At 46.6% G+C, this 26,791-nt stretch overlaps 1 protein-coding gene across 1 annotated transcript; it reads left to right on the top strand.

Annotated features, from left to right (window-relative positions):
* Positions 1 to 6,774: 6,774 nt before the first annotated feature.
* BRPF3 (bromodomain and PHD finger containing 3) lies at positions 6,775 to 26,628 on the top strand (the record flags this gene model as incomplete). The annotated part of the gene is made up of 13 exons (XM_079546290.1): positions 6,775 to 6,990; positions 11,689 to 13,093; positions 14,066 to 14,222; positions 15,667 to 15,798; positions 16,870 to 16,998; positions 17,379 to 17,691; positions 18,690 to 18,956; positions 19,111 to 19,602; positions 21,594 to 21,687; positions 23,024 to 23,121; positions 24,389 to 24,486; positions 25,215 to 25,369; positions 26,445 to 26,628. Exons 2-13 carry the CDS (start codon positions 11,709 to 11,711, stop codon positions 26,626 to 26,628), a joined length of 3,504 nt encoding a protein of 1,167 aa, XP_079402416.1. The 5' UTR covers positions 6,775 to 6,990; positions 11,689 to 11,708.
* Positions 26,629 to 26,791: the final 163 nt, after the last annotated feature.

Below are 26,791 nucleotides of genomic sequence, written 5' to 3'. Positions count from 1 at the left end.
GATGGGATTTGTTCCACACAGCCTCTTTTGTTGCCATCACTTGGCCTATGGGACTCCTGTGTGTGTGAACATGATGTCAACGCTGTGACCGTGGGCACTGGACTTTCTTCCACTGGTGGGGGAAGCACTCTAAATAGTTTTCAACTGTAAAGATAAAATGCTTCACTGAAACTTTGGGAGAAATTGCTGGTATTTTTTCTCCCTCCCTCCTCCCCCTTCTCCTCCCTGCATATTGCCAGGTTTTTGTTTCTCCTTTCTTTCAAAAAGCACAGGCTTTTGGACTTGAATTATGTATAAGGTAAATAAAATGGTAACACTGTCTGGGGACTGAGTCCCAAGCAAAATAATGAAATGGTGAAATTTAGCGTTAACAAGACTTTATCCACACTCCTGATCCCTGAGCTCTTAAAGAGCACCCAGCACAGCCAGGTTGCTGACATGATTCAGCACCCAGGACATCATGGGAATTGAGTTCTTCATACACACAGGCCACATCCAGGGCGCCTTCTGCCCTGGTTTCTTGCTATGCACAAAACTCCCTGCTAGGGTGCAGCCTCCTCTGGGCAGGTACTCATTCCTCCTTTTTGCTTTACTTCTCTCATCCTTGGGTTTTGATAGGTACGAATAGGTTATGAATAGATAGGTAGGGTTTTGAAAGATACGTTTCTTCCTCGTGGCGAGCTGCAAATGCATCCCTGGGAGTTAAAGACCACATTCCCACATTCATAACCTTGTTATCCCAGGGAGCTGGGTTACCAGCAAGCAGTCCTCCTGCCCTCACAGGGGCCTCTCCTTTATGCAGTCTGCTTCACCCTCCAGCTCCCTTAGCCAGGCTTATCTCTGCTGAGCACCCGCCCCCTGGAGCTGCCCTGCCTCTGCAGGCTGCCTTTATCTCTTAGCAGATCTGGTATTTTGTTACACACTCCAGTGACATGACCTCTTACGCACTCATTCCCTCTGCTTTGAGGAATCCGTTTTACCATTTGTTCTCTGCTGCAGTTCTCTTACAGGGCTGTTTGTTCCTTAATAGGAAGAGACTTTAATTGTTTGGAAATGTCTTAATACGTGATTGTCTATCCCAAGGCTCACATCCTTACTTTGAAGTAAGGATCAAAAAGTTTATAGATTGGAAAGGAGGAAAAAAAAAAAAAGAAAAACAATATATTGCATGAACAATTCAGCATCATCAGAAACAGGAACACAATTCAATTCAGTGAACATGGAAAATAACTTCAGATATTCTGGTATCAGATCAGTTCCTTCAGTCATCAATCTTATAAACATCATCTGAGACGATCTTATTACATAGAAAACCTCACAGAAACCAAGCTACAAACAGATTCCCATTAATTAATTCACTTTAGCGAGTATTTCTTGGCTACGAGAAGTTGCCACCTCTGAGATGCTCATCATATCTGTGTGTGACAAAGCTTGGGAATATGCAGTGCTTGTAGGGAAAAGTACCCTGGAAGAGAAAGTTTCAAATGCAATTGAATCAATCAAATTCAATTACCGATTATGAACTTCCAGAGTCTTGCTGCAGTTGGAAAGGAAGCAGTTGAGGGCCAAGGGCTCACAGGTCAGGATTTTAGGGACCCTACGTGCACCCTAATGCAGGCTCTCTAAGAAAAGCCAAATTAGTGTCACCTTGTGGAAACTGGTGACATGAAAGAGAGCCCTACTGTGCTGCTTCCACAGCCAGTTGCATCCAGCCTTGCCCTCAGATGCTATTTCTTTAGTAGGTATAGAGCTTTGTATGAGTTGAAGAACAATAAAATACTATCTTTTGTTGTTTATCACTATGGATTAAGCATTTTCTCACATACAACTTGTCTGGATTTAATTGGTTTGCAAAGGTGTTCAGATAGTATTGCGATAAGAAGAGTGTGATGCACAGACAGAGGGAGGTGGTTCTCTGAGCCCGGCTGCTGTTTACCGGACTAACCAGCTTGGCATCTGCAATCTCCCTCCAGGGAATGTTTGTTCCACCTTTGCTTCTGTAATATGCTAAGTAGTTCATTCGAACATAAAAGTATGTCTTGATCCTTGAGGTAATTTGATGTACTAGAAGTATTACTAATGTAATCTGAAGCCTGGAACTGTTGGAGGTATATGCGTCAGTATGTCCCAAGCCAATACTCAAGTACATAGGTGTGTGCTATAAATGTTACTACTACTGGAAGGGGAGATGAAAAACAATTACAGGCACAAAATAAGCAAACTGCATCTGAAAGTGACTTCAGTCTTACTACTATATAAGCAGGTCTTAAAGAGCCACGGTTTGAGGAAACCATTCTCTCCTCGTCCTGCTCCACGGGATGCAACCTGCATATTCCCTGCATGTAGGAAGGGAGCAGTTGCTGCTCCATCAAAGAGCAGTTGAAATATCGTCCCTTTGAACAAGTCTGACTTGGCTTCTCTGTCCATCATGTAATCTTTAACAGAGGTCACAGAGGAGCTCTCTGCAGCTGCCACAAACATCTCAGCTGCATGTCTTTGTACTGAATACACTTCCAAAAAATATTTTATATCAAGTCCAGATTTCTGTGTGGAGTGCTTTCTCTTTTGTGAGCTTACACTGAATACTCTGAAATAGTGAGAACAACCTCAAGAGTTGTGTGTGGACTCCACTCTGGGAATCTTTCATTCACCCACTGACAATGCACAGTGGTCTTCAGCACACGATTCTGCCACATGTCCCCTAAGGAGCAAATAATTCATGGACATTCATTTTGCTAGTTTTTTTTTTTTTTTTTTTTTCTCCTTGTGTAATTTACATGACTTTAAAATACAAAATCCAGTGATAAAAGTCACTCAACCATTTAGTGAACATCCAAAATCCCATAAATCAGGCCAGATGGAAATATGCTATTTACACTGAAGCGCAGTAAAAATGATGCTGATATAAATTATTTGTGCCCACCTCACATAATATGCAGATGCCCATCTTGAAATACTTTTTATATCTCAGTCCTGCATTTATTTTTGAATGTAGGGAGTTTTTTTACTATTATTTGGAAAGTGAAGCCTTCATCATAAACAATCTTTCTGTGCAAGTTTTTTGGCAGCCAGTGAGATCTGTGAGTTACAACTTTACGAGAGAGATCTTATTTATGGAGTACTTACAGCTGAGATTGGGTGAGAAGAAGCGGATGAACCAATGATTTTTTTTTTCGTAAGAGACACCATAAAGTTATAAGGATTTATCTTTTTTTTAAGCAGACACACAGTATTCAGCACATTTTGGACATCACCTAGAAAACTCTCTGTGCTTTGAAAATATCTACAGCTTCTTAGAAAACTCTACACTTATTTTATCCCATAAGAAAAAAAACTGTTTTCATATTTAACCTTCTCACACTCTAAGTAACGTTCTAAATGGACTAATCCTTTTCAGGTTGTATGTGTGTGATACTGGGATAAAAGAAAAACATAGGAAATGATAAACACATCTGAGAACTCTAATGAGATCCTTCAAGGATTGTAATATGTTTTCATATTTCCATGCCTCACCTGCCTAAGTAGCAAGGGAAAGTTCTTAATCCTATGCAGTCTCCCATGTCATTGTGGAGTGTGGGCTTGTAACACGATCGTGGCTTTGTTTTTTGCTTTTAGTTTTTAAACCCAACTAAGAGAAACAAAACACGAAAGAAAGACCAGAAAATTGCCAGCACCAATTCATTTTCACCCCACAAAGGATGAACATTTACTTCACTAACTGCAGCTGTGTTCATCAGCATCACTCTGCTGTGAAAACATTGGTGTTTCCAAGCAATTGTGGAATATAGGATGTTTTCTCTAATTTCTCTCATGCCAAGCCATTTTCTGACTGCATGGGCTTATACAACCCTTCGTATGATGTTCAGCCAATGCTGCTTCGCCACTGATTCAGACAGCACTTTGGCTGATTGATAACTTCTTTCTCTTTTGCTGGGTTGTGCTCTATTAAATAATGTTAAAAGTAAGCATTTATCTTTAGTAACTTTCAGTTGAATGAGAGCTAACTCCTTTCAGACAAGTTTGGCTAGAAAAATTAGAATTATCCTACTATCAACCATAATTTCAGTTCTTTCTTCAGAAAAACCCAAAAAGGGTTTTAAAACTGATTTGCCCATTAAGATAAAAAAAAGGAATACCATTAATTACTACTAAGAAGACAGCGCTAGGTGCTTGTGTCATCTCTCTGAAGTCAGTGGGACTGAACAGGGCTATAAATACTCCCCATAAAACTAGGATCTCAGGAAGTGCACTCGCGAATCCAGCTGAACTGTACTGGAGCCAAGGCTAACCACTTCGAGGTATGTGGCTTTTAACCTTTAGCGTGCACGGGTCCTTTTTAGCAACAAAAACAATTCCAATAGTTCTGAAGAAAACAGCCACAGAACAAACAACCAAAACACAGATGACAGAAGTACTCGTTTTGAGGCTTAATGAATCAACAAATAAAAAAAAAGGTCATTTTTCAGTTCTCAATTACAAATGATAATTTTCTCCCTCTTAAAATATGTTTAAATACTTGAATAAAGATGAAGAAAATTATGACTGAATGTGCCTAGCTCTGTTTGAACTGTCTTGGCTGCCATTTTCAATTGAAGTGACATCCCCGGTTTTGAACTTGTACCATTTAAAAACTGTGAGAGCCAAGAAATTGAATTAAGTTGTGCCTCTGGGATTTCAGATAAGTCCAGAATGTTTTTTCAAATAACACATTAGTTCCACAGCTCTATTTTAAAATTAAATGATGGATAACTTGTTTTAACGCTCAAACATATGGCCCTCAATCTTCCAAGATGTCTGTGCATATTTCATGTTGTGCAAGAGTCACCCTACGGAACTTAATAGGACTATTCACACAGTTGACATTAAGCACATATGCAAATCTTCGCAAGACGTGATTATAAGAAGCCAATTTCAGCGCAAATCTAAGTATAAAGGGCTTAAAAACGGAGGTCAAAATAAAAGAACTTGCACAAGTGTCATAATGAAAGAATACCAAAATGCTGAGGAGAAAATATGCACTAAAACCTTCTGATAAAATACAAACTATGTTCTCATATAAAGAGGGAAATTAGGCAGTCAAACTGCTCATTGCAGTAACTGAAATAATTTTACTTACTGTGAAACTCTTTCCTCAGCAGTCAACTCATTTGCTGAGATGTCTATTTTATAGATTTTTTGTTGTTCTTTATGGATAGGATTGTGCTTTTCCATAGATGCACTTTGGGGGCGAGATGGGATTTTATGTAAAATGATATGCTTTATTTATCTCCAATTTCTTTTCATGCAGTAAAAATATATATATGTATATATATATATATATTTAATATCCTTGAGTTCCGATGTGTTAACAGTAGCTTCTTCAAGAAGTAAACACAGAAATGAGTACTGAGAAGTTTTGAAATGTAAAATCCGTCATAACGTTACTGTTCTGCATTAAGTGAAACTTTTCCCGTGTTCTTAAAGCTTCACATCCCGGTCCAATTTGAGTACTTTGCAGAACAAGATTGTCACGGAATGCTTGGCTGCTCTGATATTCCACACTTAACATACAATGAAAGACAAAAGATCCTATAGTTGTAACCGAGGGAAAACTACATTTTTATCTTTGAAAACAATTCTATATTCTATTTATAATTCTATACGTTCAGATGCCAATATTATGCAATATTCTGTATGACTGTAAGTGGGAAGTGCACACGCACAAGTACATGCTATGCTCTGTAAGCACAGGAGACTCTGGAGCTCCTATCTCATCACTTATCTCAGTGGCAAGCACAACTCCTTCCTCATTCATTCCTCTCTGTCCCTCTCTCTGACCTTCCACCTTGTCACACCTCTGAACGTCAGGAGGCCATCTGGACCCGAAGTATCACACTAGAAAATAATGCAGACTCTCATTAATCCCATCATTTGTCTGACAGTGTTGTTTGGGTGCAGAGCAGCAGGGATTAGGCTTACATGCTCTCTGGGGGAGCTGCGCTAACTGGTGCCGGCAATACTGTCATGTGGTTTTGATGTTCCCACGCGCTTCCTGCAAAAAGAAATACCGGGTGTAGGATGAAGCACTCTCATAAACTCAGGGCAGGGATCTGGCCAATCCCAGGGGCCTAAAACAGGTCCCTCACAGCTGCAGCTGAGCTCGCAGGCAAATCCCAAACCCAGGGACCATCACAGAACCCTTAACTGGAGCGCCCCTGGGATCCCCAACCCAACGTCGCCCCCCGTTCCCGCTGCCCGCGTCCCTCCGTGCCACGTTTCCTGAGTTCTGAGCTCCTTCAGGGACGGTGACCCCCCCGCCCCCCGGGCAGCCCGTCCCGATACCCGACCACTCCGATAAGAAACTTGCGTCCCGTCATTCCCCCCCGCCCCTCCCGGCCGCTCAGAGCCAGCAGCACAGCCGGGAGGCGGACGCCTCCCCCCGCTCGCAGCCCCCGGGGCCCTCCCGCTCCTCTCGGCCCGGGGGTGGGAAGGCACCGGGAGGGGCGGGCGGTCTCTGCCCGCGGGCTGGGGGGAGCGCAGCGCGGCAGCCCCCTCCCCCGCCGCCTTCCCTCACCGCTCGGCCGGGGCCGCACCGCCGCCACCGCCTCCATTTTGTGCGTGTCCCTGCGCCCCCCCCCCCCCGCCTCTCCTCACACAGCGCGGGAGCGGCGCTGGAGGGAGCGGGGCCCCGGGAAGGGGGGGAGCCGGGGGTGGTGGGGGGGCGAAGCGGCGGCGGAGCGGCATGAGAAGGCGGCGCTGAGGAGGCGGCGGCGGACGGAGCGGCCGGACCGACATCTTGTGCCCTCCCCTCCCGCCGCCGGCTGGGTGAGCCCCAGGGGGGAGGGGAGGGGGAGGCGGATTTAAAGGAGGAAAAAAAAAAAAAAGAAAAAGGAAGGAAAAAAAAAAAAAAGCATCCCCCTCCCCCCACACCACGGAAAAAAAGAAAGAAAAAAAACCCAAAACGATAAGGAGGCGGCGGTGACGGCGGAGACCGCGCGCGGAGACGCCGAGGTAACGCGCTGCGCGGGCCGCGGCTCCCTGCCCTCAGGGGTCTCTGCTCCCTCACGCAGCGCTGCGCCGGGGTCGCGGGAAGGTGACCGGGTAGGCGGCAGGAAGGCCACTGTACCGCAGCTAGAGGAGCTTCCCGCTCGCTCGCCGCGCGGAGGGAGAGACCCGCGGCCCTCACCGAGCGAGGGGCAGCGGCGCTGAGCGCGGGAACGGGTATCGGGCAGCACTGCGTCCACCGGCCCCCCCGGCCGCCATCTTGGCTGCCCCTCGCCGCGGCGCTAGAGGTGGCCCCACCCACCTTCTCCCACGCTATTGGCCGAGCGCGCCCCGTTTTAGCCCCGCGGCGCTCTGCGTTGCTATTGGTGGCGAGGCTGGGACGGGCGTTGGCGGTAGCCAATACCGTCCTGGCTTTGGTGTGCGCGCTCTGTCGCTCTTTCCGGCCGGGTTCTACTGCTCGGGGACTTTTTTCGCTCCCTGGGGAATGGCGGGCCGCGGCGCTAAGGGCTCTCTCACAGGCGCGTTCGTCGCTGTGTTTGTGCCCGCTCCGTGCCCTGTTTTGACCCTATCGGTGCCAGCAAGGTTGCTGTGGCCCTGACAGCGCTCCTGAGAGGAGCTCTAGGACAGCACCTGCCACAGGTTCCTTCAGAGAGCTGCTTAAACTCAGGCTGCTCCTTACACTTCATCCACAGCCTCACACGACGCCCGGCGTGTGCCACATCTCCGCCCGATGACAGAAACGTGAAGGGATTCATAAAGTGTGTGTGGGTATCAGAGAGGAGAGTAGGCCCTCGGCAGCCCTGCAGCGTGTGTTGGTGGTGGAGCCTGTGGAAAGTGCAGCCGTGAAGTGTAGCACTGTGCTTTGGGTTGAGGAGAGAGGAGCCTGGAGAGGAGACAGCTGCTGCAGGCTGTTCATTTCCTGTGGCACTGTTGATTCAATTTCATGGTTGTGTTTCTTCAATACTTCTGCAGGTGTTTGTTCCTCCCTCCCTCCAGAGCTGAGGGGTGGGAGGAGGAGAAAATCTCCTGAGCCTGTGTCTGCTCTGTGCAGAAACCGGGCTGAGCCTTACCTAAAGCTGAGCTTAGGGTCCCTTCCCCCTGTGTGTCACTGAGATGTTCATCGAGGAGGGACCTTGCTTTTTCTGACATCCACATAGAATCATGGCTGGAAAAGACACTGAGATTCCTAAGTCCAACCCCAGCCCATCCCTACCATGCCCCCTAACCATGTCCCTCAGTGCCACATCTCCACGCACCACAATGGAAGCTTCCCCAGCATCGCTGCCTTTAGCTGCAGCCTTGTGTCTTCCAGAGGCTCGCAAAGACTCCTGTTGCCAGTGAGAAAATCATTGTCTGCCAGCATGGGAAGGAGAGAGGTTGAAGGAGGCTGAGGTCTTCTGAGGTGTGACTGGATGCTTCTGGTCCTTGGTACAGCGTTGCACAAGTGTGGATCACAGCAGTATTTAGCCCTCCTTTTAGAAGATCCACTTTTGCAGGATTTTTCCTGTGTTGCAATGATATTTGGTATGTGGATCTCTCACATTTTTTTCTGTGAAGCTATCTGTAGTAAATTTAAGCCTTCTGGTGGGGCTTGTTTTTCTTAGTTCCTTTTTGCAGACCCCAGGCATCTATGCGCCACAGACATGAAAACTGCTGCTCAGAAGAAGTGAACCATTTCAGAACAAACTCGTGGGATAGAATTAAATTTAGCTCTGGCAGCTTTTTGCATTACAGCCCCGTTGTTCGTTTAGTTGTGCTCTCTAGGAACTTATCCCTCTGTTCCTGGCGTCGTACACAGTGAAAGTGGATTGTGGGGTATTCTTGGAAAGCCTTGAGCACACTGGTGACAGCAAGAGGACAACTTTTTGAACTTTCTGCTTTTATATCAACAGCATTTGTCCATGGTAGGACAAAAGCAGCATAGGCTGAAGGAGTGTTTAACCCTGCTGAAGTCAAGGCAGTTTAGCATTTCAGCATGCACAGATGCTGTTTGCAGAGAGATTTTTTGTATGTGGCTGGGGAGGTGTTTTCAAGTGTGCTGAGAAGATCATAACATTCCTGGATTGCTTCTTAGAAGTTGCTGTGTTGCAGACAAGGTCACAGGGTTTCATCTTGGCATGTCTGAATTTGTTTTATGGCTGCTTTCAAGGCTTTCTGGAGGTGGGTAGTTGTGTCTCTTCCTGATATCCAGATGCCTTTCAGAAATGAGCTGGAATTCTTATCCCAGGCACTGAGTGAGTTCTGGCTGGCAGCAATTTCAGTGCCGTTTTAGATGCTTCTATGTATTGTTAAGTAGTTGTGTGCTTTGCAAATGGGTTGGTTTAGAGCAGCCAGTTACTGTGGTAAAAAGCCCTCTTTGGGTAATTTCTCTGGACAGTAAACTGACTGTGTCTCTAAAGCTACTACAAGAACACCGTACTCTTGGTTTTTCTGTCAGCATGTAAAATAACCCTTCCTTGGAGCGCTGGTTTGGCTGAAATTTGCTCGTCTCTCAGTCAGTCATCAGCTAATGTCTTGTTTTTCCTGAACACAATGTTAATAATGGCTGTGGTCAGGTCATTCCAATTGCTTTATCCTCCGGTGTCTTTATGTTCATGAAACTTCTTGCATCCAGTATCTTCTTCGGTTACACCAGTCAGGTTATACCCAAGCCATATTTCAGCAGGATTTTCTTGGTTTTCCATTTGTTGACCAAGCTGCCTTTAGATGCTGGTTATAGAACTTCTTTTCCTACTGTTTGAAGCAAATGAACTTATCTGTGACCAGTACAGCTGCATTTCTGCAGTATGCAGGTCAAAAAGATCCTGAAAATCCCAGTGTCTATGTTTACAGGTGGAAATTATCATTACAGGATTGCTGAAAGTGGCACCTGCAGCTTATTTCTATGGGTGCAGAGGAAATTTTGGACTCCTTTTCCAAAGCTGGTTTGTTTCTTAGTGTAAGTGTCATCTCGTGGCAGACTCATGGATAAGAGCGGCAGTGCTTTCAGGGGAAGAGTGTCTCCAGGAATCTGTTACTCCTTTCTGGAATAACTTCATGAATTCTTGCAGGCACTGATCCATGAGGTGATGCTTGCTTTGACTCAGTTGATGTTTGTGAGGTTAAGTCCATCATGGAGCAAAAAATAATGTGACAGATAAATACAAATGCTTTTTCTTGTCTGCAGGTCCCACAGAAAGGGGCCAAAAGTGCTGTGCTCTAAGGGTGAGGTGCTGGTTCAGGCCTCTGCATAGCAACAGATAAGCTCTGGGCTGACTTATCTTCTTGGGGAGATCTTACATTTACGTTTCTTCTTTTCAGCTCTCTCTTTCCTTGGCCTGTCTTGTTACTCTGCCTAGTTCTTTCTGTGCTTTGCACTCTCATCCCTGACTCTGCCGTCCCTTGCATTACTCACTTGGCTTCCTCTCCACTTTCCCTCTTTCACCCTCGGATCTCTGGGATCCTGCCGCTGCCTTTCCATCCTTCTTCAGCTCTTCTTGACAGCTCAGCTTCACCCTTCGTTGTTGGGCAGCTCCTTAATGACTGGAACTGACTCTCAAATGATTATCTTTGTTGCTGATTAGCAGTTTGTGAGGGCAGAGCTGGCTTGGGCTTTTAGTTAAGGCTCCACGTGGGCACCATTGCACAGTTCTCAGAACAGCTTTGTCTAGATGGTGTCTTGCTGCTTTCCTGCTTATACCCCTGTGGATCTTGCATGGCGAAGCAGCTCAGGGGCCTGAACGTGGATTGTGGCTTCAGAGGGGCAGATGCTGAGCCTTGTAAGTCCATCTGGATCCATATTGCTCATTCCCATACTCGTTCCCTTTTACTTCTTTGTAGATTCTGCCAAAGAGAAGAAAGGATGTGCATCTAGCACCCATTGCATTGCTCAGTTCATCCTCTGGTTCTTCACAGGTTTTTCTAACCCATTTTGCATGATGTGGAGAACACGGGTTAGCTCAGTGCACATTCTGTCTGCAGGATGGTGTGAGAAACCAGCTACAACTTCAGGAGAAAGGAAGGCAAAGCTGGTAGATGGTTTTTCGACCATGGAACTCTTTCTCAATGTGGGTGAAGGAAGAAGTGGCAGTGGGATGGAGATATGGGTGAACTTCCCTCTGAACTGAGGGAGCACTGCTGGTGTACGTTCTCATGTGGAGCTCAGCTAAAAAAAAAAAAAGGAAAAGATTGGCAGGGGGCACTGCTTTTGTAGGGCAGGAGGAGTGCTTTCCTTTAGGTCTGGAAAACCAGATCTAATATTTAGCTCATTATGTGTACTGCTGGGAACTCACAGGCAAAAGAACAGAGAGAAGAACTCCTTGGCCTGTGTGAACTAAACATTGAATGCTGCAAGCAGGTTTAATGAGTACTGTCTGCATTTCTGAGGATCTGGATAGTTTGCTGATCTCAGTGCATAGCGAAGTGTTTACATGACATTCTCTAAAACCCATTTCTACTCTTCTCATCTGTTGGTATGGGAAACATTTCCTGGCTTGCAAGTAGAGAAAGTTGGAGGGTGCTGTGCCTTGCTCTGATATACGCTGCAGAAATGATTGATATATCCAATACTTGCTTGTATTTAAGGTGAAGTAAACTCTGCAAGCCGGAAATTGCTGAGGCCTTTAGTTGAAATGCTTTTCTATTGTGATGCCGTGTGCATTTTTCAGTCTGTGCTGCTCCTGTCTGCTTGTCTCCGTGGCTCATGCTGGTACTGGTTTGTTGCAGGTCTCTGGTGGACCGCAACAATGAGGAAGCCTCAGAGAAGATCACGGCAGAGCCTGGAGGGCCGGCGTTCTCCCTCACCCTACAGCCTCAAGTGCTCGCCCACTCGGGAGACGCTGACGTACGCTCAGGCCCAGCGCATTGTGGAAGTAGACATCGACGGGCGGCTGCACCGCATCAGCATCTACGATCCCTTAAAAATCATCACCGAGGATGAACTGACCGCCCAGGACATCACAGAATGCAACAGCAATAAGGAAAACAGCGAGCAGCCCCTTTTCCCTTCAAAATCCAAGAAAACACCTTCCAAAGGCAAGAAGAAGGAATCCTGCTCCAAATACACATCAGGAACATCTTTACACTTACCCCAGCCCAACTTCCGTGTGACAGACTCCTTCAAACAGTCAGATGCCCCTCCTCTCCCTGCCGCCTACTACCGATACATTGAAAAGCCTCCCGAGGACCTTGATGCAGAGGTGGAGTATGACATGGATGAAGAGGATCTGGCATGGCTGGAAATGGTGAATGAGAAGAGAAGGGAGGATGGTTATGGGATGGTTTCTGCTGAAACTTTTGAGCTGCTGGTAGACCGCTTGGAAAAGGAGTCGTACCTTGAGAGCCGGAACAACAGCACCCAGCAGTCCGTCATCGATGAGGACGCGTTCTGCTGTGTCTGCATGGACGATGAGTGTCACAACAGCAATGTCATCCTGTTCTGTGATATCTGCAATCTGGCTGTGCACCAGGAGTGTTACGGTGTGCCCTACATTCCTGAGGGGCAGTGGCTTTGCCGCTGCTGCTTACAGTCCCCTTCTCATCCTGTTGATTGTGTCCTCTGCCCAAACAAAGGTGGAGCCTTCAAGCAGACCAGTGATGGCCGCTGGGCTCATGTGGTTTGTGCCATTTGGATTCCAGAGGTCTGCTTTGCAAACACTGTGTTCCTGGAGCCCATTGAAGGGATAAATAACATTCCCCCAGCTCGATGGAAGCTCACATGCTATATCTGCAAGCAGAAAGGCATGGGAGCTGCTATCCAATGCCACAAAGTAAACTGTTACACTGCCTTCCATGTCACCTGTGCCCAGCGCGCTGGTCTCTTCATGAAGATTGAACCCATGAGGGAGACCAGCATCAACGGCACAACATTCACTGTGCGTAAGACTGCCTATTGCGAGAGCCATTCCCCACCTGGAACAGTGAAAAAAGGGTATTCAGCTGCTACCAGTGGGAGGCAGGAGGGCATTGTGAAGGAGGAGAGGGAGGAGGAAGGCAATTCTGGCCCTCCCAAAGGGTCCCTAAAGAAGAACCAAGTGAAATTGAAGCAGAAGATCAAAAAGGAGCCTAGTGAGGGGACTGATGGGCGCTCATCTGTGCCCATGGTGACAGTTGCACAAATTCCCTCTTACAGGTGAGTGTTGGAGCTGGACAGCAGAAGATGAACAGGGTCTGTTCTGAGGTCTCGGTCCCTTTCTTTGTTGAACTTGGAAGCACTCTCCAGTCCAGACCTAGCAGTAACTGTGTTCAAATTGTGCTCTGCAGGAACATTCCTCACCAGCATTCTTCCATGTAAGTGCCACTTGTGCACTGGTTTCCCTGCTTTGCCAAGCAACAATCCCAAAATGTTACATAGTACAGATCTTTGGTGGTACCTCACAGGCAAGCATGCATCTAGGATACAGGTTTACATACATGGCTGTGAAACAAGCTGGCAGCTGAATGGAAGTCATCTTCCTACTGATGTGTTTTTTTAATCCCCTCATTTCATAGCATCTTAATTGTTCCTTTTATTGCAGAACATGTTAAACATGTACGTGTTGCAAGCAGCTTAGAGTCTGGCTGTATACTTTTTTTCCAAGCTCTCTTTCAAACAGTGCTGAGTTTTTGTTTGGTGGCTGAGGAAGTGTGGTGATGTGTTGCCAGTATTTCAATAGGCAAACTTTGGAAAACTGCTGATAAGACACCATGTATAATCTAATGAATGGTTTGAAAAGATTAAAATAGGCACTGTATTATTGTTGGGCTCCTGTCCAGGAGTCCAGATTAAGAACATCACAGTGACCCCAGTCAAGTTCTTCTGGCAGGGGTAGTTTTGAAGTTAATCCTTAGAGCTGAATTGGTGATTGCGTACTTTGCTGTGGCAACTAGTTAGAACCTCCAGCCTCACTGCTGCTGAAATAGGGTTGTAGTCTGAAAAGTAAGCATATGTATCTTCACAATTTGGAGGCCCCAGATCGTACCAGTTGCAGCTGTGGTTCAGAGCACAAATCAACATGCCAGCACAAAGCTGCATGCCATAAAGCATCGTTGGGAAGCCAGATGGTATCACCAGGGTTCTAATTGCTTTGCAATTGTTTCCATGACACCTCTTTGCTTCCTTTAGGCTGAACAAAATCTGCAGGGACATCTCTCTCCAGCGGAAGAGCCAGTTCATGCAGAGGCTCCACAACTACTGGCTGCTGAAGCGCCAGGCGAGGAATGGAGTGCCCCTGATCCGACGTCTGCACTCACATCTCCAGTCCCAGAGGAATGCTGAGCAGGTACAGCTCTGCCAGCCTGTCCCCTGGCTCCAGAGCATGGCAAGCAACAGGAGTTAGGAATGGGAAAGCCCTTTAAGAGTTTTAAAAACACACAACAGTAGCTCTTCTTGAGTCACTTTTGTTCTCCTGTTGGTTTGCTAGTATCTAAATAACTGAGTTAGTGTATCAGTGGGATGTCACTGTGTCACCAGAATTGGTGATGATGAGCCAGCAGGTAAGAGTTTTCCACCTGAGTCAGGCGACTTGGGATTGTGCAAAGGCAAGATGGGCCCCTGCTGCTCTGACCCGTCAGATGAGTCAAAGAACCACATCCCTCACTAGTGATTAAGGATGCACTCATTGAGAAAATGGGTGTTAGCTCCAGAGTCCTGGCCAAATTCCAGTTTGGATCATTCTTCTTGCAGCTTGAATTTCTGACCCTTCCATGAACACTCATAAGCAAGTTTAGACATAATCATCAGCTCTGGCCTTCTTTCCTTCCTCCTCTGAGCTGGCATCCAGGGTCAGTTGACGCTGTAAAACAGCACTGTGTTTGGCACAAGCAGTTGGTGAAGTGATGAAATACTAAGACTCTGCCCCATGACACAGCCAGTTAGTTACTGTGCATTGTACATCTATCTTTTTACTGTAGTTGGAGGAATTTATAGATTTTTGGTTTGCATAAAGACTGCTCTGGATGAAAAATAAAGAAAATATTTCCCACTCATCAGTTTGAAGCTTGGGGAAGTTCGACATTTCCTTGGTGCATTACGTTAAGTACTTACCATAAGCAAGTTCATAAAAACAAATGTTCTATAAATATAAGCCATCTAGATCATGTGAAGCATTTTTCATCCTTCCCTTGGCAGTCATACAAAAGTGTATACACTTCAGCTATAGCCTCAAAACCATTTGGAAAGCTACAGATTGAGGAAGGGAAGGATGAACTACGTTGTGAAACCAATGAACCGTGTCCTGGAAACTGTTAGCTCATCTCCCCGGCTTAGCTGTTCCGGTGTGTTTTGGTGAATCTCTTTGTGGCTCAGTTTCCTGGAGGACAGTAATAGCTCTCTTTTTCTGCCATACTTTTGCCTGCCTTGCCTTTGTACTGTAAACCCTTCAGGCTGCTTCTTCGATGTATAACAGCCAACAAAAAGAATTTCCAGCCTCTGTAATGAACTTTGATATAAAGGCAGGGAGAGTGTAAATAAGCATGCAGGATGTTCCTGGAGTTTAGCTACAGTATGACTCAGGCCTAACTTCTGAGATAATGTGAAATCCAGAAAGGCTGCTGTTGTGTGTTCTGCAGCGAAACGCTGTGAGAAGGAGGTGATATAATCTGAACAATAAGACAAGTAGAGAAGAGGAAGACTGTGAGAGCAATGCATGGAGGACACCTATGAAAGAGGAGAAAACAAAGGAAGCCAGTTGTTTCCTCATCTTATCCCACTGTTATGTGTTACAGAAGGAGCAGGATGAGAAGACGAGTGCAGTGAAGGAAGAGCTTAAATACTGGCAGAAACTGCGGCATGACTTGGAGAGGGCCCGGCTGCTCATTGAGCTCATCCGTAAGAGGGAGAAACTCAAACGGGAGCAGGTTGGTAGCTTTGGCTGTCGAGTTGCTCTTCAGCACCATGCGAGCACCACGTGTTGTGGAGCCTCTTTCTCTTTTCTGACTTCCGGATGTGCAGAGCGGTTGTCTGTCCCTCCGTCACAGGCTTGTGCTGCCCAGCCTCCGTCCTCAGAATCAGTGCTGGGCTGCAGAGTGCTGGGAAAGTGTATTTGCATACCTAATGGTAAATTATATTTCCGACCTCTATCATCCCTTCTTGAGAAGAAGCAGTTTTTCTCTTATTGATGCTGCCTTGTTGCTAAGCATGTCTTAGCAGATACAGTTTGCTTTGTGTACACAGACTTGCTTTCCTTTGCTATTGAAGTGGTTGATTTAATGACATAATGAGGGAATATAAGATCTAAGAAACTAAAACGTTAAAAGAGAAATAAATACTATTATCCTGTTCCACTCTCCTTTGAGTGGAGTTGCAGCGTAAGAGATCAAAACAACACTACAAACTGTTTCCTTGAAATCAAAACAGTATTAGAAAATCCACAGAGTGTAAAAAATCTGTTGGGAAACTTGCTTACTTCTAACCAGTGTTGTTTGGCTCTGCCTTGATGTGTGAGATCTTGTATGTTAAACTTTGTACTCACTGCTCTACTTATGGATATTGTTTGTGTAAACGCCTAAATAGTTCTAACTTTTTGGTAACGTTGCTAATTGGCATTGTAGTATCTCAGGATAAGGAGTTCTACAGGTTGATTTACCAGCACAAGAAGCATCTTGTCTTCATTTTCAGTTGTATTATCTTCTAATTTTATGGGGTTTCCTCTTGTTTTGGCTCTATGAGATTGAATAAAAAGGAGTTCCTCATACAAAAAGTTTAGAGTCTATTTGCTGTCTATTAATGTGCATCCTGCACAGGGAGAGGAGAGGACAAGCTGTTTGCCAGAAATTTCTCAGCACTGAGTCTGCAGGCCAGTGGTGTGATGATGACCTGAGGTTTCCACCGCTGAGTGGAGCTGAGTTGATGTTTCAGGAGAAACCAGCAGAAAAGTTTGCTTGTCCCATCCTTGGTAACTGTGCTCATCGCTGTTTTCCTGTTCCCAGGTGAAGGTTCAGCAGGCTGCTATGGAGCTACGGCTGACGCCATTCAATGTGCTTCTGCGCACAACACTGGACCTGCTGCAGGAAAAGGATGCTGCCCAGATCTTTGCAGAGCCTGTTAACTTGGATGAGGCAAGTCTTCTTCCTAGGGGTGTCTGATGGGTTGGAGATGAGGTATTGCTGGGCAGAAACTCAAGTACTGTCATAATTTGGGAAGCACAAACCACCTTATCCCAAGCTGCTGGTGGACTAAAGAATATTTCAGAGGACTCACAGTGTGGGTATCTTTCTAGGCCAAAATAAGGTTTCTGGTTTGTTTTCTGGAAGCTTCAGTGCGTCTCAGACGAGTAATGTTTTGGAGAGACAATATGTGTGCCTTGCCTGGATGACACAGAAATAAAGTGCTGGCATTGTCCCTTGCAGGTGGAAAGGGCATTCAGAGTGCTTATGATGGGTGCGCTCTAGTTGGCTAGTAAATGGTTTTTGTAATTGTACAGGTTTTATATGTTTAGGTTCCAGATTACCTGGAATTCATTTCCAACCCAATGGATTTTTCCACCATGAGGCGGAAGCTGGAGTCCCACCTGTACCGAACATTGGATGAGTTTGAGGAAGACTTTAACCTTATAGTTACCAACTGCATGAGGTATAATGCTAAAGACACGATTTTCCACCGAGCAGCTGTCCGGCTCAGAGACCTCGGAGGAGCGATATTGCGTCATGTGCGGCGGCAGGCTGAAAGCATTGGCTTTGACACTGATGTGGGGATTCACCTGCCCGAGTCACCCAAAACCGAGGACTTTTACCGCTTTTCTTGGGAGGATGGTGAGTTTTATTAACCTTTATTTTCAGGATGGATCGTAACCGCGTGCCTTGTTCTGAGCGTGTCATTCAGTTTGTGTGAAAACCATGATGACGGTTCAACAGAACAGAATTTTTCCATCCTTCCACTTACATAAGCATGTATCTGACTCCTTCGTAGCCTCAGGATTTCAGGCAGGCTGGAGCTAGGTACAGTTTAGCTCCAGCTCTTCCAGTGCATGTTTGCCTCAGAAAAGTATTTTATCTGCCTGTGATATTTGATATTTGCCTTGGATGTATTACAAACTTAGTGTGTTAAAGAAGAGTGCAATGTGGGTCTAGAGTTTTTTGTTCTGAGCAAAGATCATATGTTTCAGTGTAAATCAGAGCAATGATCATTATGTTCTTGTGGCAGTTTATTATGAAGACAGTTCTGTGTTGTTCAGGGGCTGAGGTGAGACTGTTTTCCTTCTCCGTTTCTGTGATTCTCCTGGTTAAAACGTGGCAAATAATCAAGCAGAACACAATGGAAAAACTGACATGATTTCACCTGTATTCTAGAATTGCACAGGAAGTGCAAAACATTTCACTGTAGGTAGCAAATTGACAGGGGTAGACCAACTAGATTAGATGAATTGCTATGGGCTGGAAGGGGATGATATGGGATTATGGTACAGGACCCAAGCAGTCCTAGGGAAGACTTTCTATTCCCATTCATTTTTGCAAAGGACCTGGACTGCAAGCTGTCTTGTGTAGGTTGCAGACACTTCTTCAGCTGCTGTGTCTGGGACAGTAATGGGAGCGGGAAGACAGTGCAAGTTAATTCAGCTGCTCATTACCCAATGGAGGAAGTCTGGAACTCTAAAGTTAACAATTCCTAAATACCCAAACTAAAGCAATTGGTTCATAAATAGCGTTGATGGTAATGAGGCATGGCTGTGATCCCAAATATCACGAGTGGAGTTCCATTCTCCAAAAAGCCATGCTCTTTCCCTTCACTGTTACAATTTCTTTTGATGCAGTGGACAACATCCTGCTGCCAGAGAACAGGGCTCACCTCACCTTGGAGGCCCAGCTGAAGGAGTTGCTTGAGAAGCTGGACATAGTGAGCCCTATGCGGTCCAGCGGCGCCCGGACACGACGCATGCGGCTCCTGAGACGGGAGATCAACTCTGTTCGGCAGAAGTTGGCCCAGCAGCAGAGCAGGACCGTGGCCAATGGGGAACCTGTTCTGTGGGAAGAGGGGCTGGATAAAACGTCGAGAGAAGAGGATGAGGAAGGGGACAGAGGTGAGATGTTGTAGCAGGGCGCTGCCTCCAGTTCTCTCAGTGCATGTCAGCAGGCAACAGCTGCTGTTCATACTACAGGGACAGGAGTGGTTTGGTAGCTCTAGGAATAACTCTTTCTAAAAATGTTCAAGTGGATTCTTTATTCCTTTTGCAGATGATGCCAAGCTCCCACATCCTCCCACCCTGGAGCCCACAGGACCTGCACCCTCTTTCTCAGAGCTGGAATTGCTGCAGGACCCTCCAAAACTCAAACCCATCCATGACAGCAAGACCTTGAACCAGCTGCAGAAGAAGGTGATGTCAGACAGGGATTTCTTTGACAAGAAGGCACTGCAGCGGGAGAGCCAAGCTTTCCAGCTCCTGCTCAGTGACAACAGTCTGAACGGACTCGCCTTGCCACCTGCAGACAGCCTCATGAGCCCCCCCTTCAGTGGCGTGGGCCGACGGACATCTGTTCTTTTTAAAAAAGCTAAAAATGGGGTGAAGCTGCAAAAAGGCCTGGACTGCTCCCTGGAGAATGGAGAGGACCGCGAGCAGCTTTTGCCCTCCTGTGCCAATGGGGAGCGACAAACCCGGAAGCGGCCACAGGGCAGGAATTACAGCGAGAGCGATGGAGAGAAATCACCCAGGCAGGCAGGGCAGAGAGGTGATTCCATGGGATTTATCTTCCCTTTGTCCACATGGAAACTGCAGATTTAGGGCTGAGAGTAGGAATGCTGCGTCTGAGCTGCTTATGTGAAACTCTGTGTGTGGAGGTGACACAGTTGCCGTAACCAGAGGTGCTTGAGAAAAGCCCATTCTCTTCTGCAGATTCCTAACAAAGAGCTGACAAGACGTGTCTGTAATGAATTGCACTCTTATTCTCCACTGACTGTTCATGGAGTTTGTGGTAACAGCTCAGCTATAGACACCTCTGGTTTAGATATTTAATAACGAGATGAAATCCAGGGTGGGTCACAATTTATTCTTCTTTTTGCCAGTTATAGCAGGGTTACTGTAAGAAAGTCTTCCACCTTAGGAAGGGCAAGCCCAGCTGCCTGCAAAGATGTTGAATGGCCTGGCTAAAGGCTCTGATGTTTCCAGTAAGGGATGAGAAATGTTGGTGTTCCTGCACTCATGGGAAGCTTTGCATAGGCCGCTTTTAGGAGTGAGTTTCTTGCTGCAGAAAGGTGCCTTTGGTTGAAAGTGTGCAGTGGACCAATGCAGTAAGAGATGGTAAACATTGCTTTTAAACCAGCTACAACCCTCAGTTCTGAGATTGAGATAAAATTATTGGGAAGACTGAGCATGTTCTTTTCAAATTTGACCTGCAAGCATCTGAGATCAAATTTAGAAAAACATGCGGTAAAAAGGAACATTTGAGTGACAACAGTGTGATTGCTTTTCAGTTCTCTGTTAACTGCCATCGTGGGACAGCTCCCACACGAAATATTTGAACTAGCTCGTACTTCAGATATCTCCTTAAAGTTATTTGGCTGTCAGAGGCTTGTTGGTAAATAGAGTGGGAGGAGAGCAATTGAACACTGGGAACTACTCACCTGAACAGGTTAAAGAAGACGCAAAGGGCTTCTCCAAGGAGAAGCTGCTGGTGAAGGGACTGTGGTGGAAATGCTAAGTTAGGGCTTGAAGCACTGATGGAGCAGCTGGTGGGAAGGCAGGGTCAACCCAGGAGAGCTCAGGTGCCTGCAATGCAGCTGATTGACTGGAAGGAGTGGAGCCAGGATCCACCATTCTCAGACCTCATTTAGGGTTGGCAATGGAGGTGAGGGTATCTTTCTGGAGATCCCTGCCTACCTGAGGCCTTCTGAAGGTAGGCAGCTTTTCTTCCTTCATTTCTGTATTTGTGGCTGCTACGTTTGGGCTTATCCTTATTTGCTGCGGTCTAGGATTGTGCTACTCTACTGTTATTACTGTGCTTTCCATCACATTATAGTATTACAGGGACTTGCTGTTGTTGCCTGCCAGTACAGAAAGCAAAAAGGAGTTACTCGGAGTGGATAAAGCTTAGAAAGAGAAGCTGAGATTAAAAATGGAATAGCATAGGCATGGCACCAGAAAATCACTGATAATTAGGCAGTGATGTTTTTTTCTCTGCTGATGAAGCAGTGTTTTTTTCCTGAATTGCAGCACTGCTTTTGTGATTCACGTCCTTCCACCGTTTCAAACACAACTGATGTCTCCTAACCGAGGGAGTGTCTGGTATGTCGGATCTGTGTTACTGCAGAAGCAGGTCAGGGTGATCAGGATTGTCAGAACAAGGTGTTTCCCAGCAGTGTGCTCCTTGTGCTAGTTAAAGCTGGAAAAATAATAGTAGCCTTGGCATGTATTTCCCGTTTGTGTGGCTGTTGAGCATTTGATGAACTCATGGGCTCCTTTACTGTCTCCAAACACTTTTCTAGCACTTACTTCTTCAAAAGCTGCCTAGTTCTCCATGTGTGGTGAATAGAAATAATTTTTGTTAGTCACCTTCTGCTTCCAGCTGAGTCTGGAGAACTCAATGCAGAACTTTTCTGCTTTTAAAGCACTCAGTGTCTTTGTGGCTGATCCTGCCTTTCTGGAAGCAGATCATCAGGCCTTGCTGGTATCTGTGTGTTGGTGGTGTTTCTCTGAGCCAGTTCCCATTTGTCTCCTTGGCAGGAGTCACCAATGGCTTTGCAAAGCACGCAGAGAGCAGCGCAGACCCTGAGCGCAGCCCCAGCGTGGGCAGTGGGCTGCTGTTTGAAACCTGCAGGTAAGGCTCTGTGCTCTTCCCCAGAATACCTCCTTTCTGGATTAATTGGTTTGACTTCTGTCATTTGACTTCTTTGCTTAAAACCTAGCCTTTCAGGCTCTGTGCTGTCCTGCTGTGCCATAGGTCTCAAAACAGTGCTTGATTTTAAAATGTTACACTTCTGTTTCTCAGTATGAGTACGTTCTCTTTGCTGATGTGTATTTTCCTGGGCTTCTTGAGAGCCAAAGCTGCAAAGTGCTTTGATCTCAAGTGACCAGCCCAGCACCACAGGTGAAACTGAACATTCACTGAGCTCTCCCCATTTCTACGTGCTTTGTGCCCAAACATTCAGAGAAGTCGTCATTGCCTCTTCTATAAGGTGCAGGTCTCCCACAAAATGATTTCAGTACAGTGTTGTTAGACAGGGGGCTGCCTCACTGGGTACAAAAAGGAGAGATGTGGATTCGTGCATAGCTGTGGTGCCGTGGGGGCCCTTGAAATCCTTCATGGCTCACTCCGAACAGGAGCAGGAGCCAGAAGCTCACATTTAAAACCATGTCTTGACCTCATGGATCCACCGTATTTACCTCAGTTTCTCCATAGGGAAATGAGAGAGGAAATTCTCTCACATTTCACAGGGGAGTGTGGGGGCTTGTTAGTTGGTGTTTATGAAGACAAAAAGTGCTATAGAAGTGCTTATCGTGGTAATTGCAAGCAATTCACGTAGCAAAAATTACATTAGAGCTATGCTACACCCACAAAACAAGGAATTAAAAAACAAGCTTATGTCTCCTGGATAACTTGTACAGTTATTCCATTTATGAGCAGCTCTGTTTACTGCTTTTTCTCCACTCTTTTTGAGCATCAAATGCATTTGGGTGTTTTTTTAGGAAATTATGAAAAAGAATTACAATAAGTGGAAAAGACATGATTGCTTCACGTGGGATCGTTTTCTGAAATGCTTGTAGTAACGAAGTGGAAGCATGTTTAGGCTGTGGACTGTTGCTGATAGAAAGCACCATGTTGGAGTGTTATTCTGTCCTCTTTGAGGTCTGTGCACAACTGAGTGAGCTCATGTGACTTCCAAGCATCACTGTGTCAGCTGTGCAGTACAAAGCCTTGGTTGGGTTCCTTCTTTGTGTTAACAACAGGGCTTTTGTTGGCCCCCTTCACTGCTCATGGAGAAGCTGAGATGATGCCCAATGTGCTTGCACCAGGGGAGACATTGTGCTCAGGTATTCGGTGTTCTTATCACACCAGGGATGCACTAGTGCAGTTAACTTCCAAATTATAAACAGCTGGGGACGGTTTATTTGGTGTGTTTTTAAGGGTAATCTGTTTTTCCCTATTCTGACAGTGGTTTGATGCCTCCTAAGCGAAGTCGAGGGAAGCCAGCCCTTTCTCGGGTGCCCTTCTTGGAAGGTGTGAATGGAGACTCCGATTACGGCAGCTCAGGTGAGAATGGCTCACAGGAGCTCAGCTTTACAGGACACCTCTGTCGTGTCCTGCAGCACAGGAGGGCTGACATCCTACCCGAACCAGGGGAAGCAGTTCTCAGTGCATGTTGGAAGCCAGTCCTGCAGGAGCTACCCAGGTTACGCAGGCAGGATGCTGACCTGTGCTGTGTGTTAACATGCTGCTTTTGACTAATTCAGGCTATTGCGTGTTTGCTTCTGCTTTCACTTGTGCTGGTTGCCTGTGCCCTGAGTTCTCCTCAGGTAGGTGCTTACTGTTAGTCTGGAGTGATGTGCCTGGCGCTGCCCTCTCCAGATTTACAACGAGTTCTCTGTCACGACAGTGCAATGCAAACAGTAAATCCTAATTATAAGAGATGTCTCTCTGGAGATGACTTCATAGCTGTTTCCTCTCCTATTGCTGTCTTTCTTTTCAAGGTCTTGGTAACAAAGTCAGTATCTTTGTCAGACTGCTGTACAGCGGTGTAAGTAAGTAGCACTCCTAACTACCCAAAGCAGTGCAGTAATGTAGCAGCACTCCTGTGACCAGACTCTCATCTTGGTTATGGTTTGTCATTGAAAGAGTTACTGCAGGTTTATGATGGTGCTGCTGAATCAGAATTCAGCTTTGACCCTCCTGCAGGATCTAGGATGGAGTGCCTTGACTGCCTGCACCCAGTGCTCACCACCCTGCTTGGAGATAAACTTACGGAGTGGGGCTGTATTGGTAGAACTAATATCATTTTGTTCTGTGTCTTACAAGATTATCTCATTAACAGATGAATATGTTTGTCATGTAATAATGGTGAAGCCCATCAGATCTGGCTTGGCAGTACATTCGTGTTGTGTTCAGTGTTTTCCAGACTCGGTTTGACTTCTGGTAAAGTCGTGTATTGTCCATTCCCCAGGATGTAAGCACTGCTTGCTGTGAGATTTGCAGTAAGGCAGATTGCTCCTTGACCAGGAGCTAGCAGATGAGTTATTCATGTCTTGAATGGATCTCCTGCAACGTTTCTTACCTGAGTTTGAAAAAATTGTTAGCTAACACTTCTGTCAATGGGAACCAGGCATTTCCTGCAAAAATCAAATAGTCCCAAAGCCAGTGACATCACAGCAGTCTGGGCATTTGCATTTTGGAGGAATGAAAAAGAGCTCTCTGAACAGTGGCCCAAAGCAATCTCAGATACAGCTTCATCAGTTTCACTGAGGACAGATCCGGCTTGGTGGGCCTTGGGCCCTCCTAAGCCATGTATTCTTCTGTCCCTTAGGCAGAACTCTCCTGATGTCCTTTGAGAGTCAGGCTGAGCTGGAGCCCTTGGAGCTTGTGTGGGCAAAGTGCCGTGGTTATCCCTCCTACCCTGCCTTGGTAAGTACCTTCTGCTCTCTTGCAGTCTGTAGCAGCAGTGCAGGCAGCCCAGAACGCAGCACTAGTGTGCAGCGTAGCCAGACGTAAAAGAAAACTTCCCAAAACCATGCAGTATGTGGCTGGCTTTTTTCTTCCCTTTGCACTGTTAATTTTTCCTGTGCTCACTGTTTCAGAGCATTGGAGAGAATTCACAAAACATTGCTCTCTCGGTGCCAGGGACTGGAGGAGGTCTCTCCTCTCCTGTTCGCTCTCCGATTCACATCTTGTAGCACTGTAGATCTGAGCAATTCCACTGAAGCCAATAGAACTGCACCAAAATGGATCTGCTGTGAAATATGTCATGCCTGCTGAGTGCAGCACTGATGTTGAATTTATTGTGCAAGTTTGGAGAGGAAGGGAAATCCTTTGCTGAACACAATGCTGACTTTGTACTAAATGACCAGTTATCATATGTGCACCTGTATCCACACAGAACCTACTTCCTTTTCCTTTTCCCAAGTTCACATGCTCGGTTTTTGGACTGACTGGTTTCCCTTCCACAGGAGAAGCCTTGAAGATAGGATGCGTAAGCAAAACTGCTTGCTCTGCCTCAGTGTCTCTTTGTAAAAAAATTTTCCTAAGTAGATTTTAATAATCTAGCTTGGATAGACTGAAAGAGCAGGAAAAAGAATGCATTTTCTGCAGTTCTCGAAAGGGTTTGTGCTTAAATGTCCTTCCTGTGTCACCAGATAATCGATCCCAAGATGCCACGTGAGGGGCTGCTCCACAATGGAGTCCCCATCCCAGTCCCACCCATGGATGTGCTGAAGCTGGGGGAGCAGAGACAGACAGAGGCAGGCGAGAAGCTCTTCCTTGTCCTTTTCTTTGACAACAAGAGAACCTGGTGAGTGGATGCAGACAGGCTGGGGCCTCTGGTGAGTGCCATGGCAGAGAAGAATGTTTTGATTTCCTCTTTTGGTAGAGGGGAACACACAGGTACCACTGTTACAGTAATGTTACATGGAAATTGGCGAATTTGAATGTGCAGTTGTCAAGAAAAGTCTAAGTGAGGAAGATGGCCTGCTTTTCCCAGTCCCAAGAACAGGACATCTCCATTGCCATGGTGAACAGCAGAACGTCCTCCACCTAGAGATCACATCATCACAAAGTTACTCAGGCACATGAAGAGCCCTGGGCTGCCAGTGTTGGCTGCCTGTAAAATGCATTGAGCTGAGATGTGACTCCCAGGGGCTGGACTTCATTCAGAAAGATGCTGCCCTTCTTAGTGTGATACTTAACCCGGGCTAATGAGTGCACACCAGACTTGGTACAGACTGAGGGCTTGCAACTTTTTTGGTCAGCATGGACATGGGGTGTGAGTACTGGAAGCTGCCTGTTTCTGGATGATACTCAGGCAGTTGCACTCACCCCAGCCGTGGTGCTTACAGGCTCCTGGAAGGCAGAGTTCTCTGGTGGTAAAACTTACTTGGAATTCCCTATATCTGCTGCTCTGTGGGATACAAAAATTTCCCAGTTTCCCCTGGAGCTCTAAGGAGAATTGAAAGGTTTGAGGAAGGAGAGTCAAGAGAAATCAGTGCTCGTGCAGGAGGGTATTTTGGCTGCAGATGCTTCTTCCGTGTCCAATGCTGGCATTTAAGCATTCACAGCACTATTGTAGGGGGTTAATTTTTTTTTTTTTAAAAGTAAATCATATGAAAGTATCTGTTCCTGGGGAGAACAGTGACCAGTGATTAATTGCTCCTGAGGGGCCGGAGTACTTGGCCACGTCTTGGTGGCTCTGGGGCCGATCCCTTGGCCTGCTGCAGCTGTGCAGCAGAGCCGGCACACGGAGCAGCCTGCCTCCTGCAGAGAGCTCAGCCAAAGGCTGCAAGAGGCCTGCAGGTACTTGCTCTCCTTTTCCCCCATCCCTGTCCCGATGCCCTTGGTGACAGGGCTTTGTGCTCTCCTTTCTGCTGCAGGCAGTGGCTTCCACGTGACAAGGTCTACCCTCTCGGCGTAGATGACACTGTGGACAAGCTAAAGATGATGGAAGGACGAAAAACCAGCATCCGCAAGTCCGTGCAGGTGGCGTATGACAGAGCCATGATTCACATGAGCCGCGTGCGGGGGGATCATCCCTTCGTTCCTTCCAGCTACCTGTGAGCGTTGGGCGGCCGGTCCTCGGTCCTCCTCCAGGCGTCGCTGTGTCGGCACAGGGAGCCCGGCGCCGAGCGGCCGAAGCGCCCCGCCTTCCCAGCAGTGGGCGGCGCTCCTCGAGGTGCCCGCTGCGCGCCAGAGAGCCTGTGGGGTTCTTTGTGAGTGTGTC

This window comes from Tetrao urogallus (assembly GCF_951394365.1).
Source record: "Tetrao urogallus genome assembly, chromosome: 24".
Classification (NCBI taxonomy): Eukaryota; Metazoa; Chordata; class Aves; order Galliformes; family Phasianidae; genus Tetrao; species Tetrao urogallus.
This window is presented reverse-complemented; position numbering and strand designations above follow the sequence as displayed.